This window comes from Conger conger, chromosome 10, assembly GCF_963514075.1.
Source record: "Conger conger chromosome 10, fConCon1.1, whole genome shotgun sequence".
Classification (NCBI taxonomy): Eukaryota; Metazoa; Chordata; class Actinopteri; order Anguilliformes; family Congridae; genus Conger; species Conger conger.
This window is the reverse complement of record NC_083769.1, coordinates 7,169,433-7,183,218: the sequence shown is the minus strand read 5'-3', so window position 1 is coordinate 7,183,218 and position 13,786 is coordinate 7,169,433. Positions and strand designations below refer to the sequence as shown.

Sequence of the window (13,786 nt, the reverse complement as noted above, 5' to 3'; positions counted from 1 at the left end):
GTGAGCTGTCACTTTCACAATCTTCCTCATTTATTTCAGTAAATTATGCACTGTTCAGGCATGCCCAAAATACGAATTGGCTCTCCAGGTTTGTTGGCAGTCGGCAGAATTTAATTTCAGTTGCTGAAAACATTAGCACCCCTATTGTTCAAATGATTGGGAATATATCTTATTCACAACAGTGTTGCGAAACTCCAGTCCTGGAGAGCCACAATGTCAGCTGGTTTTTAATGCTATTTTTATTTGATTGATTGAAAAGTCCACGCACCTGGTTTCCGTGGCCTAAAATGGCTGCCAACACAAAAAACTGCAGTCATTCAGGACACCAATTATCTCATAACAAAATATGTAGATGTGGCACCTTAGAATTGATTTGTTCTCTTGATATACAATTAAAGCAACATGCAATTACTGCAACGGATTTTATTGGATTGTATTCCATTGTCACAAAAATAACCAAATATATTTCCCTCAGAACTGAAGTGAGACTCGAACATCTGTCACAAACCATGGGAACTGTGTTTCTGAGCCACGAGCACTGCTCATCTCTAAATCTCCAGAACATTCTCAGTTTTTCTTCTCTTGTCAGCCTTAACAGTAAGTTCTGTCTGAGCTCTGTCTTCCAGATAGCCTGTGGCACTGTGACCTGAAAAATCACAAAATCCGTTTTTTTTTGTTGCAAGTTTATAAAAAGTGGCACAAAACTAAACACGTGTCGACGTGTTTTGAATGTTATAAGAAGGTACTTTTCTAAATACATGTGAATGTAGCACCAACCAGAAACCGGTTTCTGTACCTGTCCTTGAAAAAATGGCAGTGTGGTAGGGTAGTTAAGGGGCGTATGACCAGAAGGATGTTGGTTTGACTCCCATGTGGAACATTGTTGTAGTACGCATGAGTGATGTACTTAATATTGCTGTACTGTATACACTCAACATCCCAAACCCATGTCTTTGGGAGGCAGGGGATCTGCTACCTCTGGTGTAAAGCACATAAAAGGAGGTATAGATCAGCCTGGATGAGGGTTTTGACAAAATAAATTATATGTTTAATACATTTGCTGATTCTTTCATGATATAGTATATTAGTTTCATTTGTCATTTAAAACAATACTTCTCTGTAGTGCAACTGTTTTGGCCAGTAAAGCTGTTCTTTTGACCCCTTTAGCTGCTTTTTAATCTTTTAATATTTTGGCACAGACGGTTACCTCCCCAATGAGGGAACGGCGTAGCTTTAATTATGAATGTGGCAGTTATTATTCACCATGAGAAACATTTGAAAAGTCTCTGTGGCAGCCGCGGTGTTAAGACGTTGTTTTGCTTTTTCTGGTCCTAATGCTCCTGCGCTGTTATTTTTTCTCGACTTTCCTTCCCAGCGGGATTCCCGGAAAGAAATGTGGCTCCATCATCCTGTCCGCGGAAGAGCTGGGGAACTGTAGGGTGAGTACAGCTTTCCCAGTTTGGCAAAAACACGACCGGCAGTCTGTCCAAACCACACTGTTCTGACTGAACTGGCTCATAAGAGGGTAGCAGCTGTCCGCCACACTGACTGTAAATATTTTAAACATGCTTTAACTCCTCTTGACCCTTTCCATTGATTTTTCCCGTCATGTTTGTTCATTACTATTCCGCTATCCTGCTTCATTTGCTCGGTTGATGGCAGCTTGCAGTACAGTGCGTACAGAATGGGGTTGAAGATTATGATTGTTTCTGAGATTATGTCTAAGAATAACATCTTTAATTGAAATTGTTGAGGAAAGGACCACTGTGATAAGCGCGGCTGGGCAAAACAACGTTATCTGATGAACAAACAGATACAAGCACACATACCATTGCAGAAAAAGTCATCCCTTAAGTGTACATGGTCTACCACAATTAGACTGTCAGCATCAGATCTCAGGAAATTTCATTGGTTAAGACGTGTGACGGGGTGGGGCTTCTTCATATTTTCACTGAAAAGACCAAACGACATTTGGGTTTTTCAATTTTTTTTACCCCTATATTCTATATTTTCTTTTTGTGTCACTGTAACAAACGCATTTCAAATATCAGAAACGAGATGTTCTGTTAAAGGTTATTCCGTTCAGAAGCTTTCATCTCAAACCAACCGTGAACCTTCAATTTTTGAATTAAGATCATAAATCCCGCCTCCGTCGCAATCGTTTCTCGGGCCGAAACGTGCGCGGGGAGAAGAGATGAAAGGCCGGCGTCTCAACGATGTTCTCTCTCGCCTCCCGTCTCGGGCGGCCGGCTTAACGGGAACGTTTGCGCTATTTATTTATTTACGCATTGATCCTTCCTTCTCCCATGAAAGTCCCATTGCGATATGGAATCTCATTATGTCACGTATGAAATCTCAAAGAACGCAATATCAGATAAAAATGCATTCCACAGAGATTTCCTGCAGACGCTAAATATAATAACAGCATTCTGCACATACTGCGCTTAGATATCGTCCATGATAATAGGAATGCAGCAGGGATGTTTCTCGGTCACAGAGGAATAGCTCAGGCCTTTAAATTCGGCTAGGGTCACGGGCGCCATCAATTAAACATTTTTGCGACTGGTTTCAAGACCAAAGTGCATTTTAATTAAAAATACATTTTCAAAATGATGAACACTGGCAGGATATTTTAAAAAGTAGTGCTGTTGAGCTTATATTTATGAGTAGAAGCCCTGTCTGGATGTTGCATTATTTTCTTCTATGCTCTCAGAAAAAAAGCGTTGTTTGGCTTGCCTTCAGAGACATTATTCTTATATCATACAGTAGGTGTGAAGTGTGAAAGCTCCCAGACAAAGAACCATTTTGCCTGACAAAGAACCCTTGAACCAGAATGAGTCCTTCAATGGAATCAAAGGGTTTCTACTGGAACCATTTTGTCTGTGAGTGTTACTTCGGGCCCATCATCCAACTTGCCAAGTCATGTCAGCCAAGTGTGCTGATATCCTAACCAATAGCACCTTGTATATCCGTTGAAGGAGAGCATTAACTGGCCCGCCGCTCCGAAATCCGCCCTCTCCTGCCGGGAGAGGTTTCCGGCGCTTTCCGGAATCGCATGGCAGACTCCCTCATTACAACTTCAAACGGCCGTCTCCGCCTCGCCACCCCGCAGATCAATGGCGGATCTTATTAGCGGCTCTGTTGGCGCCCTCTGTGTTTTACACACAAAGGTGGCCGCGGGCTTTCACCGGCTGACGAGCACCGCGTCGAGCACCGACTCCAACATCAATTGAATGATAAACTGTTACCAGCTGAATCGCTCCCCCCCCCCACGCCGCCTCTCTAATTGCCTGGACTCAGGTTCTCTCCCTCCAGGACCATTAATCTTCCTCCTCCTCCTCCTCGTCCTCCTCTTCTTCCGCACATTAAAGAAGCGGGTGCAGGTGTATCACTCCTTTTATAATTCGGACGTTGCTTAACAAGGCCTATAAATGGAGGTTTTGTTCATTTCCATTGGTTTGTCGGCTGCATAGTCCCCTTCAGGTTGCTTTCCCTGTGAATGAATCTGCCCGACTGCCATGGGTTTGTCTGATACCAAGGGTTTGTTATATAGGGCGGCCTGTAGCGTAGTGGTTGTGGTAAATGACTGGGACACGCAAGGTCAGTGGTTCTAATCCCGCACAGCCGTTGGGCCCTTGAGCAAGGCCCTCAACCCTGCATTGATCAACTGTACGTCACTGTGGATAAGAGTGTCTGCCAAATGCCAAAAATGTAAAATGTAATGATACCTGTTGCAAATGAGGGGACCAGGTTCACTGACACACAGTGAAGAAGGTTGAGATGCTAGGTGGCTCATCATGTTAAGCCCAAGACGAGACAAGACTAGAGAAATCAAATCTCAAAATGTCTGTGAGTATGGACTAGGCAGTCCACACCACACAAGTGCCGAGTAAACAAATAAACAACTGTTTCCATGATGACCCAAGTTAACTGTAACGTTAAGTCATTAATTGTTCTAAAACTCCAGGCTTAGGACAAAACGCCAGCCAGGAGTCAGTGTTCTAAAACTGAACAGTTCACACTGATAAAAATGTCTAAAGACATTATAAAGCCGTCTAGTCACGTCTTGTGTCAGCTGTTTGGTGGAGACTGAGCTTTAAGGCACCAGACCTGGGTAAAATATGTCATTGTTTTAGATTCAAATACTTTTCTGCACTCGATTTATCTCGTCTGGTGCAATTGAGCCAACCAAGAGGACCAGCCTTGGGGGCAGTCTGTAGCCTAGTGGCTAAGGTGTTTGACTGGGACCTGGAAGGTTGGTGCTTCCAGCCCCAGTGTAGACACAGTGCAGCTGTTGGGCCCTTGAGCGGTTGTTTAACCCCACATTGTTCCAGGGGGAACTGTCCCCTGCTTAATCAAATCAACTGTAAGTCTCTTTGGATAAAAGCCTCAGAAACATATTTGTAACGTAGGCAAGGAAGGCAGGGTTTGAAAAGTCAGAAACAGGCAGAAGGCAGGGTTAGCCACTTCACTTTTTGAGAGCATTTCATGGGTTTCAAAACACCCGACGAGCTCAGTAAAGCGTAGGCAAGTATTTGAATCCGAAACAATTAGGCGTTTGACCCGGGCCCGGCGGAGAAAAGCAGTGGCTTGAATCACTCGCGTGTGTGAGACGGGAGCACAAAGTCCTGCTGCAAACTCTCCCAGACTGACAGAGGCCGCGGATATCGGCTGGAAGGCAGAATAACGGCAGAGCTGCTGATTCATTCCTCAGATGCGCCTGAGTGTTGGGTAAATAAGAAAAGCGGATTAGTCATGCTGTTATGCCACCTCTGTCTGGTCCCCCATATTGTGCTCAGAGAATTTCCACCTCCTTTTGGGGAAACTCAATCAATGTGCTTTTCAGATCAGTTCCGGCGCTTGCTTATATTCCCCTCTTATACAGGGGCCAGCAACTGTGGAAACTGAGGACACTGAGCCAAAATGAAGGGCTACAGAGAAGTAACCCTTGTTACCCTTGTTGTCTTAAGGGTCAAAAATTACCAGCCACTATCACTATACTTAACAGCAGAGAAAACCCCCTAAATTATCTTTTTTCAGCTTGAAATTTGATGATAAAAGTTTGTGATGAGTGACAGGTTGTTTCTTCATGCAAAATAGATTTAAATAGGGTTTAAAATTCAATTCCGTTGCTTTATTTTAGGGGTTTAGTGAAGGCAGGCAATTTTTGCCCCTTAGGACAAGTGGAGAATACAGAATGTTAAGACTACACAAGTGTTAAATATGTAGTGCTAAAACTTGGAAAAAATGGAGGAATGGGTATGTCTGTTTGGAAGTAGCCATGTTGAGTACAGACTGTGCTACAGAAAGTGTACAGGCTCATTCACTTCAAAATACGTACATAACGGATCATTATTTGGGTAACTGTATTTTTATGTATTTTTAGGCAGCAGTAATTAGTGCCATGTTGCTACCTCGGGCTGTGACTGTATGCTAGACGTCCATAGAATACCTCAGAACCTCTGGTGAGACTCATGTTGAGGGTTGTTAACCTCAAAGCTCGACTCTGGGAAAAAAATAAAACTGAAGTTTCCTGTTTATATCCAAAATTGAAACTTTAACAAACAAACAAACTAACAAACAGCCCCACGTATAGTTTGGATGTGATTATAGTTGAAAGGCTTGTTTTGTGGGAAAATAAGACTGGTTCTGGCAAGGGCTACAGAGAACTTAGAACTGAAGATGAAACATCTTTTAAATGTCACCATTGAAAACGAGTCATTAAAACTTACAGTACTTTCTCTGAAATAAGCAGAGTTGGACCATGAGCCAGTGTTAATGGCCTGTGTTTATTAGCTATTATCAGTTTCATTCTCTATATCATGTCATTCATGTCATGAATATATAAGTTTCAATGAAAGAGAGTGAAGAAAGTTTGTTATCGTAGGGTGTGGCTCATTACATTTATAAGATATTGACAGGTAATAACTCTTTGAGCTCACTCTAAGTATACTTATGTTATGGTATCCAAAGTGTAATACATGTACAGTAAAGTAACTTTTGCTGTGTTTAAAGGCAAGCTGAAATGGAAGTTAGAGCAGCACTAGCTTCCATGATATGACATATACTATATGTGAGTGAAACGGATCTTTCAGGGGAATTTTTGGAGGGCGTAGGCTCGATTTGACTGACGTTAAATTAGGAGGGGGAAACAGAGCTGTAGCCTATGGCTGTGGGGGGAAGGTATGTGTGAAAGGATATTAATTGGAGGGGAACTGAAAATTGACAGACATTTAATCCTAATACACACCCGCTGGTACAGTGCACGATGATGACAGATATATTACAATTGTGCAATTGTATTTTTTGGAATATATACTTTAAAACGTGGCTGTATGGTTATGAAGACTTGAGTATATTGACAAGTAAGTTCATTTCGATTTCAGCTTGTATTTAACATTTCAAAAAGATGATATCCCTCCTCAACCAACATGTATGTTCATAATCAGAGTGGCAGGTGATGGAGGGCATATGCTTTTTGAACTCGATTTGAAAGAACCAAAGCCTTGTCATCGGTAATGGGAAAGCCTCTAGAAATATATACTATACAGTATATCTTGATAATGCTCTTCAACAACTAAGGACTACTGAAATAAATGAATTCTGAACTGAACAAAGATACTAGGATTAAGAGTTGTGACAGATTCGTGAATCGATCAAACATTGGCAAAGAAAATGTAAACACTTTCCCCCCCGAATAAACATTTAATTTAGTTTCAGGACATTTATCAAAGGAGCAAGAAAGTAATCTTGATTCCTAGTTTGGATATGATGCCCTTTGCCAAATCATTTGAAATGGCTATGTATTCACAGCTACTGCTCAATTTTTCATTTTTTCAATTTTTCAATATTCCCAGCATTCAAAGCAACCTGTCGAAGCTAGGGAAACAGGGAAACATTAAAATGTTTGACAGAGAGCAGAATTACGTTTTTAAACACCCTCTGGGTAGAGTAAAAAATCTGATAAATCATGTGTGACTAAAGGCTTTTAGAAGGAGTTGCCCTGTTTTAATCCAGAGTATTAAAAACAGCTTATGTTGGTCATAAACAAACCTGTTTATAAACACAGTCTACCTTACTGCGAGAAAGAGCACCAGAGTGTGGAAACACAATATATGTACATGAATTCAAATTTTAATACATACAAACATTTAATTTAATTTTAACAAAATAATGACGAGTAACTTTGTTTCCCCATGTTAAATGACAACCGTTCTCTACAACTTTATCTAGTCAGGCAGAGTTTGAAAAGTGTTAAATTAGATTATCATTAATACGCAATACGCAAATGTACATTTGTACAATTTCTGCGGTTACATTTGCTTTGCTTCATGAATAAAACAAAAATGCAACCAGTAAGATGCACCGGAGGCTGGGAAACAGCCTGTGTGCCAGTGGGAATCCAGGCCTTGCCAAATCACTTTAACATCACGACTATCGGTGGTTACTGCGTGTTAGTAAACATGACAAAACACGAATAATGTTTGCATGTGTAATAATTCACCAAAGGCATCAGCCCTGTGCGATTCCAGTTTGACTTATTTGTTTGAGTAAGCAGGCTGTGCTGTTTCTCAGCCCCAGCTATGGCTCTGGGTAGTGCATAGACCCTGTGAATGGAGATGCTCTTCTTTTCAATTAGTGTGTGTGTGTGTGTGAGTGTGTGAGTGTGTGTGAGTGTGTGTGTGTGAGTGTGTGTGTGTGTGTGTGTGTGTGAGAGTGTGTGTGTGCGTGTGTGTGTGTATGTGTGTGTGTGTGCGTGTGCATGTGCGTGTGTGTATGTGTGTGTGTGTGTGTGTATGTGTGTGTGAGTGTGTGTGTGTGTGTGGGTGTGTATGTGTGTGTGAGTGTGTGTGTGTGTATGTGTGTGTGAGTGTGTGTGTGTGTGTATGTGTGTGTGAGTGTGTGTGTGTGTGTGTGTGTATGTGTGTGTGAGTGTGTGTGTGTGTGAGTGTGCGTGTGCGTGTGCGTGTGCGTGCGTGTGCGTGTGCGTGTGTGTGAGTGTGTGTGAGTGTGTGTGTGTGTATGTGTGTGAGTGTGTGTGTATGTGTGTGTGAGTGCGTGTGTCTGCATGTGAGTACTTAACTGTGTATGCATTCACATATACAGTATGCATATACAGTATTAGCATTTCTGTGTGATGGTGTAAAAGTTTCTATAATATTGTTTGACGAAATGAGTGCAGACAGAGCACATTTCAGTGCCTAATAATAAGAATAATAATAATAATAATTAATTATATTTTGAATTTAAAAATGTACTCCTTTACTATGAAACTAAATTCATGTCTGTATTGCAGTTATATGTCTCAATGAAGCTGCATTTTCATAAGAGAAGGAGCAGAGAGAGTAAAAGAAAATGTGTGGGAGGGAGGGGGGCGGGGTTGTCATGGAAAGAGAATGGGGATGGAGTGAGATGGAGAGATTTTCCCTTTAATTAACCAGGGAACCTGTACCTTTAATTAGCCCTTGAAGTCTATTCATCTTATTAATGCAGTCGAGCATTTCAATTCTGATATGATATGACAGGTCACATTTTTGAGCTCTATATGTCTCAGGACAAAGACATATTTCTTCTTGATTTGGCTCCGTACTCCACAATTTTAAATTAGTGATCACATGTGGTTAAAGTTCACATTCTCAGCTTTTATTAAAAGGATATTATTATACATTTTAGCACATGATGTGCAAGTCCTTAGGCTTACCAAAATCCGAAAACTGGAACATCATACATCATTAAGAAGAAAGAGAACACTGGTCAGCTCAGGACTCGGAAAGAACCTGGTAGACCAAGGAAGACCTCTGCAGTTAAGTAAGGAATAATTCACAACGAGGTGGTCATTAAAGGGTTCTGACGCATGATGTGGGGAGAACGTGTCGGGTGGTTGCCTCCGCTTATACCACGGTCTTTTAACAAAGATTAAAATATAAGCAGGGGTCGTTCATATTTTTGAGCAATTTGCCCTCAAAGTAAAACGTTTTTGCTGGCACTAACTACTTCAACCCTTTAAGGTGGCTACTGTTTCAGCATGCAGCCATGGTTACATATGTTGGTTAAGTTCTCCTCAAAGTAGAGAAGCAGATGGCTAAGTCTGGTTTTGATAATTTTTTATCTCGGTTAAATTCAAGGTTTTAAACAAGGCTTAGTTTCTTATTCACCACTTCCTATTTGGAATTCCCAGCCCACCTTAAAAAATGTGTATGCGGGTGTCGCAACTGCCTATTTGCAATTTCACAGAAAAGTTTTTAAACGCCAAAATCAAAAAACACATTACACAACTAGCTATTATATCACACAATTTAACCAACATAGCAAGCTTTTCTTCTTGTGCTGGTGATAGCTACACACTAAATGAAAGGATTATTATTATATATATATATATATATATATATATATATATATATATATATATATATATATATTGAGAGTTGTCCATTTGCAAACAACCTTTTCAGGATGTCACACAGCTAACTCGCTAGTAATATTAGCGAACTACCAAAACATTTTAGAGCTTACGGCTATTAATATCTCAGCGTTGCTGCACTTCAGTCAGAATTGAGTATTCACCCAGACCATGGTATAGTGAGAATCCTCACCATCAGTCAGGTGTGGATGTGTCGGTGAGTAAAGCCTGCACAAGATTTCACAAACAGATCTGCAGAGGCTACACTGCGAGAAACCACTACTTATCCACAAAAACAGGATGGCCAGGTGACCGCTCGAATCTGGGCTACAACAGCAGAAGACCACATCGGGTTCCACTTCTGTCCGCCAAGAACAGAAAGCTGAGGCTGCTGTGGGCACAGGGAACAGAAAGCTGAGGCTGCTGTGGGCACAGGGAACAGAAAGCTGAGGCTGCTGTGGGCACAGGGAACAGAAAGCTGAGGCTGCTGTGGGCACAGGGAACAGAAAGCTGAGGCTGCTGTGGGCACAGGGAACAGAAAGCTGAGGCTGCTGTGGGCACATGGAACAGAAAGCTGAGGCTGCTGTGGGCACAGGGAACAGAAAGCTGAGGCTGATGTGGGCACAGGGAACAGAAAGCTGAGGCTGCTGTGGGCACAGGGAACAGAAAGCTGAGGCTGCTGTGGGCACATGGAACAGAAAGCTGAGGCTGCTGTGGGCACAGGGAACAGAAAGCTGAGGCTGCTGTGGGCACAGGGAACAGAAAGCTGAGGCTGCTGTGGGCACAGGCTTAGCACGATTGTTCTAGCACGATAATGCTCCATGTCAGAAAGCAAGAGTTGTCTCAAACTGGTTTCATGAACATGACAATGAGTTCAGTGTTCTTCAGTGGCCTTCCCAGTCAACAGGTCTGAATCTGATAGAACACCTTTGGGATGTGGTTGAATGGGAGTTTCACAGCATGACAGCTGACAAATCTGCAGAAATTGCTTGATGCAATCATGTCAACATGGAACAGAATCTCAAAGGAATGTTTTCATAATCTTGTGGAATCCATGGCAGGAAGAATTGGGGCTGTTTTGAAAGCAAGGCTCTACAAGCCCCTACCCAGTATTAGTTCCTAATAAGGTGCTCGGTCAGTGTATATTGTTTAATACCAATTGATTTTATAATTGCATGGTTGGTAACTTGATTCAATATGAAATTACACGTGACTGGCATTACATTAAGCCTAGACTAACACATAGAAATAGGCCTTTAAAATATGTATTATTGTTAATCATGGTAGCTGCCTGGGCACCCAAGAATATGCATTGAAAGTCCATGTAACCAAGCACAATGGATTTTTCATCAAATTAAATTTTCATGAATCTTAAATATGCGCATTGAGGACTCTTATTTAAAATGTCATTTAGTTGCGTTTTCTATAGGTTTATCAGATAATGGTTATCTGGCAGCTCATCCCATACACAATAACTTCACTGACTCCTCCCCCCACACTGTGACAGTGTGTCAGCATCGGAGGCCTGTGGGGAAGAATATGATATTTTCCGCCTGCAGTTTATTCTCCACCAGCATGTGGTGCGTTCCTGTGTGTGACACAAGCCGTTGTGATACCCTGGCAAGGTGGCACGTGCATCACCGTGACCCCTGTGTTGCCATGGCGTCGCCATGCCGCCCCGCTGTCCAATTACGATGCACAGCCAGCCGCTTGTGCCAAAATACCCGACCGGCATTGGACGAGCCCCGTCTTGCTTACCGAATTTGTCTGCCGGCTTGAGCTTGCTGCCAACTCCCAGCCCTCCTTGCACATTACTTGTACCTGCTGTAGGCCTGTTGGTATCCAAACCTAGAGCTCGTATCCAAACCAGTTCCTCCTCGCCGCATTCACCATATGGCCGACAGGGTTGGGGAGTTTTGCAATCTGGAACAGTAACTCCCCACTCGCACAATAATGTAAATGGAATTTTTTTTATTCTTTTATTTTTCTAAGGGAAGTTAAAATCAGTCAACAGATTAGTCAGCTTGAGTTGTGTCAGCTGACTGGCTTAAAGATAAGTTCTGCAACAATCAGGGGTTTTATTCACACAAGAGTTGTCAATGTGTGGAACAGCTTTCTTTGTCATGTAGTAGCGCCAGATTTACTTGGAGTGTTGAAGTTCAGGCTTGGGGCAGTGCTGGGTGCTACCCTACACTGGCTGAAAAAAGGCTTCTTGGGCTTATCTCCATAGAGGAACCCTTTTCAGTTCTTTATGGAACCCGCTATCATTGGTGTTATAGTAAGTGTGAAAGCTCCCAGACAAAGAACCGTTTTGCCTGGCAAAGAACCTGTGAACTAAATGGGGTTCTTCTACGGAATCGCAGGGTTGCTTTTGGAACCATTTATTTGTGAGGTAAATGGTGAGCAGGGATCCACATTTACAAGCCCACACTGACGTCCACTCCAACCCCCCACTGTGAGGTGATGGACTGCCTTGCTCCTCCCCTGGTTTATGCCCACGCCTCGACGCATCCTGGAGCTACAGGTTCATCCCCCTCCCCTCTGAACTGCATATTTTCCATCCATCCATGTGGACATTCTAGATTACCTGATAGCTTAATACCTGCACTGTCACCATCTCAACCTGTAGGCCAGCGGAGGAGGGGCATCCCGGTATAGCCGCAGTCTCTGGAGATTTCTTCACATCGGGTCGTCTTTCCTCACCACTATTTCAGGGCTTTTCCTCCCTTTAGGGAGTTGTTCACCTCATATGCTATCTGGGGGCTTAGGGCTGGTATTTCCCATACCCCCACCTCCCCCTTCTGTTACTATGTAAATTGCCTTTGGGAAGGTCTGCTCTGAAAAGCGCCATGCAAATGAAATGGGATTGAATTGAATTGAATTGATGGTGGGACCAGGCCTTCCAGAGGGCACAGACGCGGCCCTCAGCCGTGATAAAGCTATGCTGCTTCCGCTCGGAGAGCCAGGCTGCCACGACGCGCAGCATGTTGGGGGTGTTAAACAACAGCTTTGGGACAGATGAATGTTTACTGGGCCAGGATTCGGCCCTGTGAAGAATTGTCCCCGGCCTCTTGGCTTGTGCCTGCAGTTCCTCAGAATGCCCGCCTGCCACGGCGTGATAAACAGGCTTTCTTTGCTTACGTATTCCTGCTTTTAAACTCTATTAGCATGTTATTACCAGGCGGGAAATGGTGATAACATGCTAATTACCATACTCTACATGGGCACCGGACTGAAGGTCTTAAACTCGCCCTGTTTCAAGGACAGAGGCCTGGGTTTTGAACTTTGAGTCATTGAGTTAAAGACTCTCCTGGGTCCTTCTGGTTTTCTCAGGGCTGCCGGAAGCTCATATCTGTCCTGCCAGCTGTAGCTGTGTGTGTGTGTGTGTGTGTGTGGGTGCTGCGCAGTTCTGAATAGGAAACTGTCATATAATCCGGCACCACTTGTATAATACACCAGAACCCAAAGTACAGAACATGAATAAATTAAATATTCTTCATCTTTCATCTGAGTGTAATTATTACCATCCACTGTGTGCCATTGTGCTATACCTGTACATATGATTACATATGATTATGCTCTTGAAATCTAATCTAATTAAGTGCTGTACACAAGCACGCACACTCGGGCACACACACACTCACACACACACACACACACACATACATACACACACACACACACACACACTCGCACACACACACACACACACACACACACACACACACACACTCGCACACACACACACACACACACACACACACTCGCACACACACACACACACACACACACACACACACACACACACACACACACTCGCACACACACACACACACACACACTCGCACACACACACACACACGCACACACACACTCGCACACACACACACACACACACACAGCAAATAATTTATCCTTTCAGTTCTGTATGGGCAGTCTCGGCCAGATATTCGGCTTCAGAGTGCCCAGGTGGTCATAAAATCATCCTGTAATGAATTTACGAGTACAGGTTTTTGTTCAGATAGTTATTATTCTTTAATTAATTTGCCCACATTGCAGTCTCTGGTGAGTCACCAAATGAGCTTTTGATCTCTGGCAAACCAAACTAATGTGCAAATTCTAGCTCAGATGACATCCTCTAATTCATAGTTTTGTTCTTTATTGTTTGCTGTGCTTGTATCTTGTAAAATCATGAAATGTGGACTAAGTGACTTTGTCCGTGGGATGATTGTTTGTGCCAGACAGGGTGGTTTGAGTATCTCAGAAATTGCTGATCTCTTGGGATTTCCATGCATGACAGTCTCTAGGGTTTGTTGAGACAAAAAACAAAAAAGATCCAGTGAACAGCAGTTCTGCAGGCAGAAATGCCTTGTTAATGAGAGAGGT

General features: G+C 42.9%; 1 protein-coding gene across 3 annotated transcripts in view; it reads left to right on the top strand.

Moving 5' to 3' along the window:
* Nucleotides 1-13,786, top strand: part of cpne5a (copine Va) — a 188,974-nt gene that overhangs the window by 96,913 nt on the left and 78,275 nt on the right. For all 3 annotated transcript variants that reach the window (XM_061257277.1, XM_061257278.1, XM_061257280.1), the window contains one exon: nt 1,376-1,439. In XM_061257277.1, the coding sequence (XP_061113261.1) occupies nt 1,376-1,439 (64 nt within the window). The remainder of the gene's footprint in view (nt 1-1,375; nt 1,440-13,786) is intronic.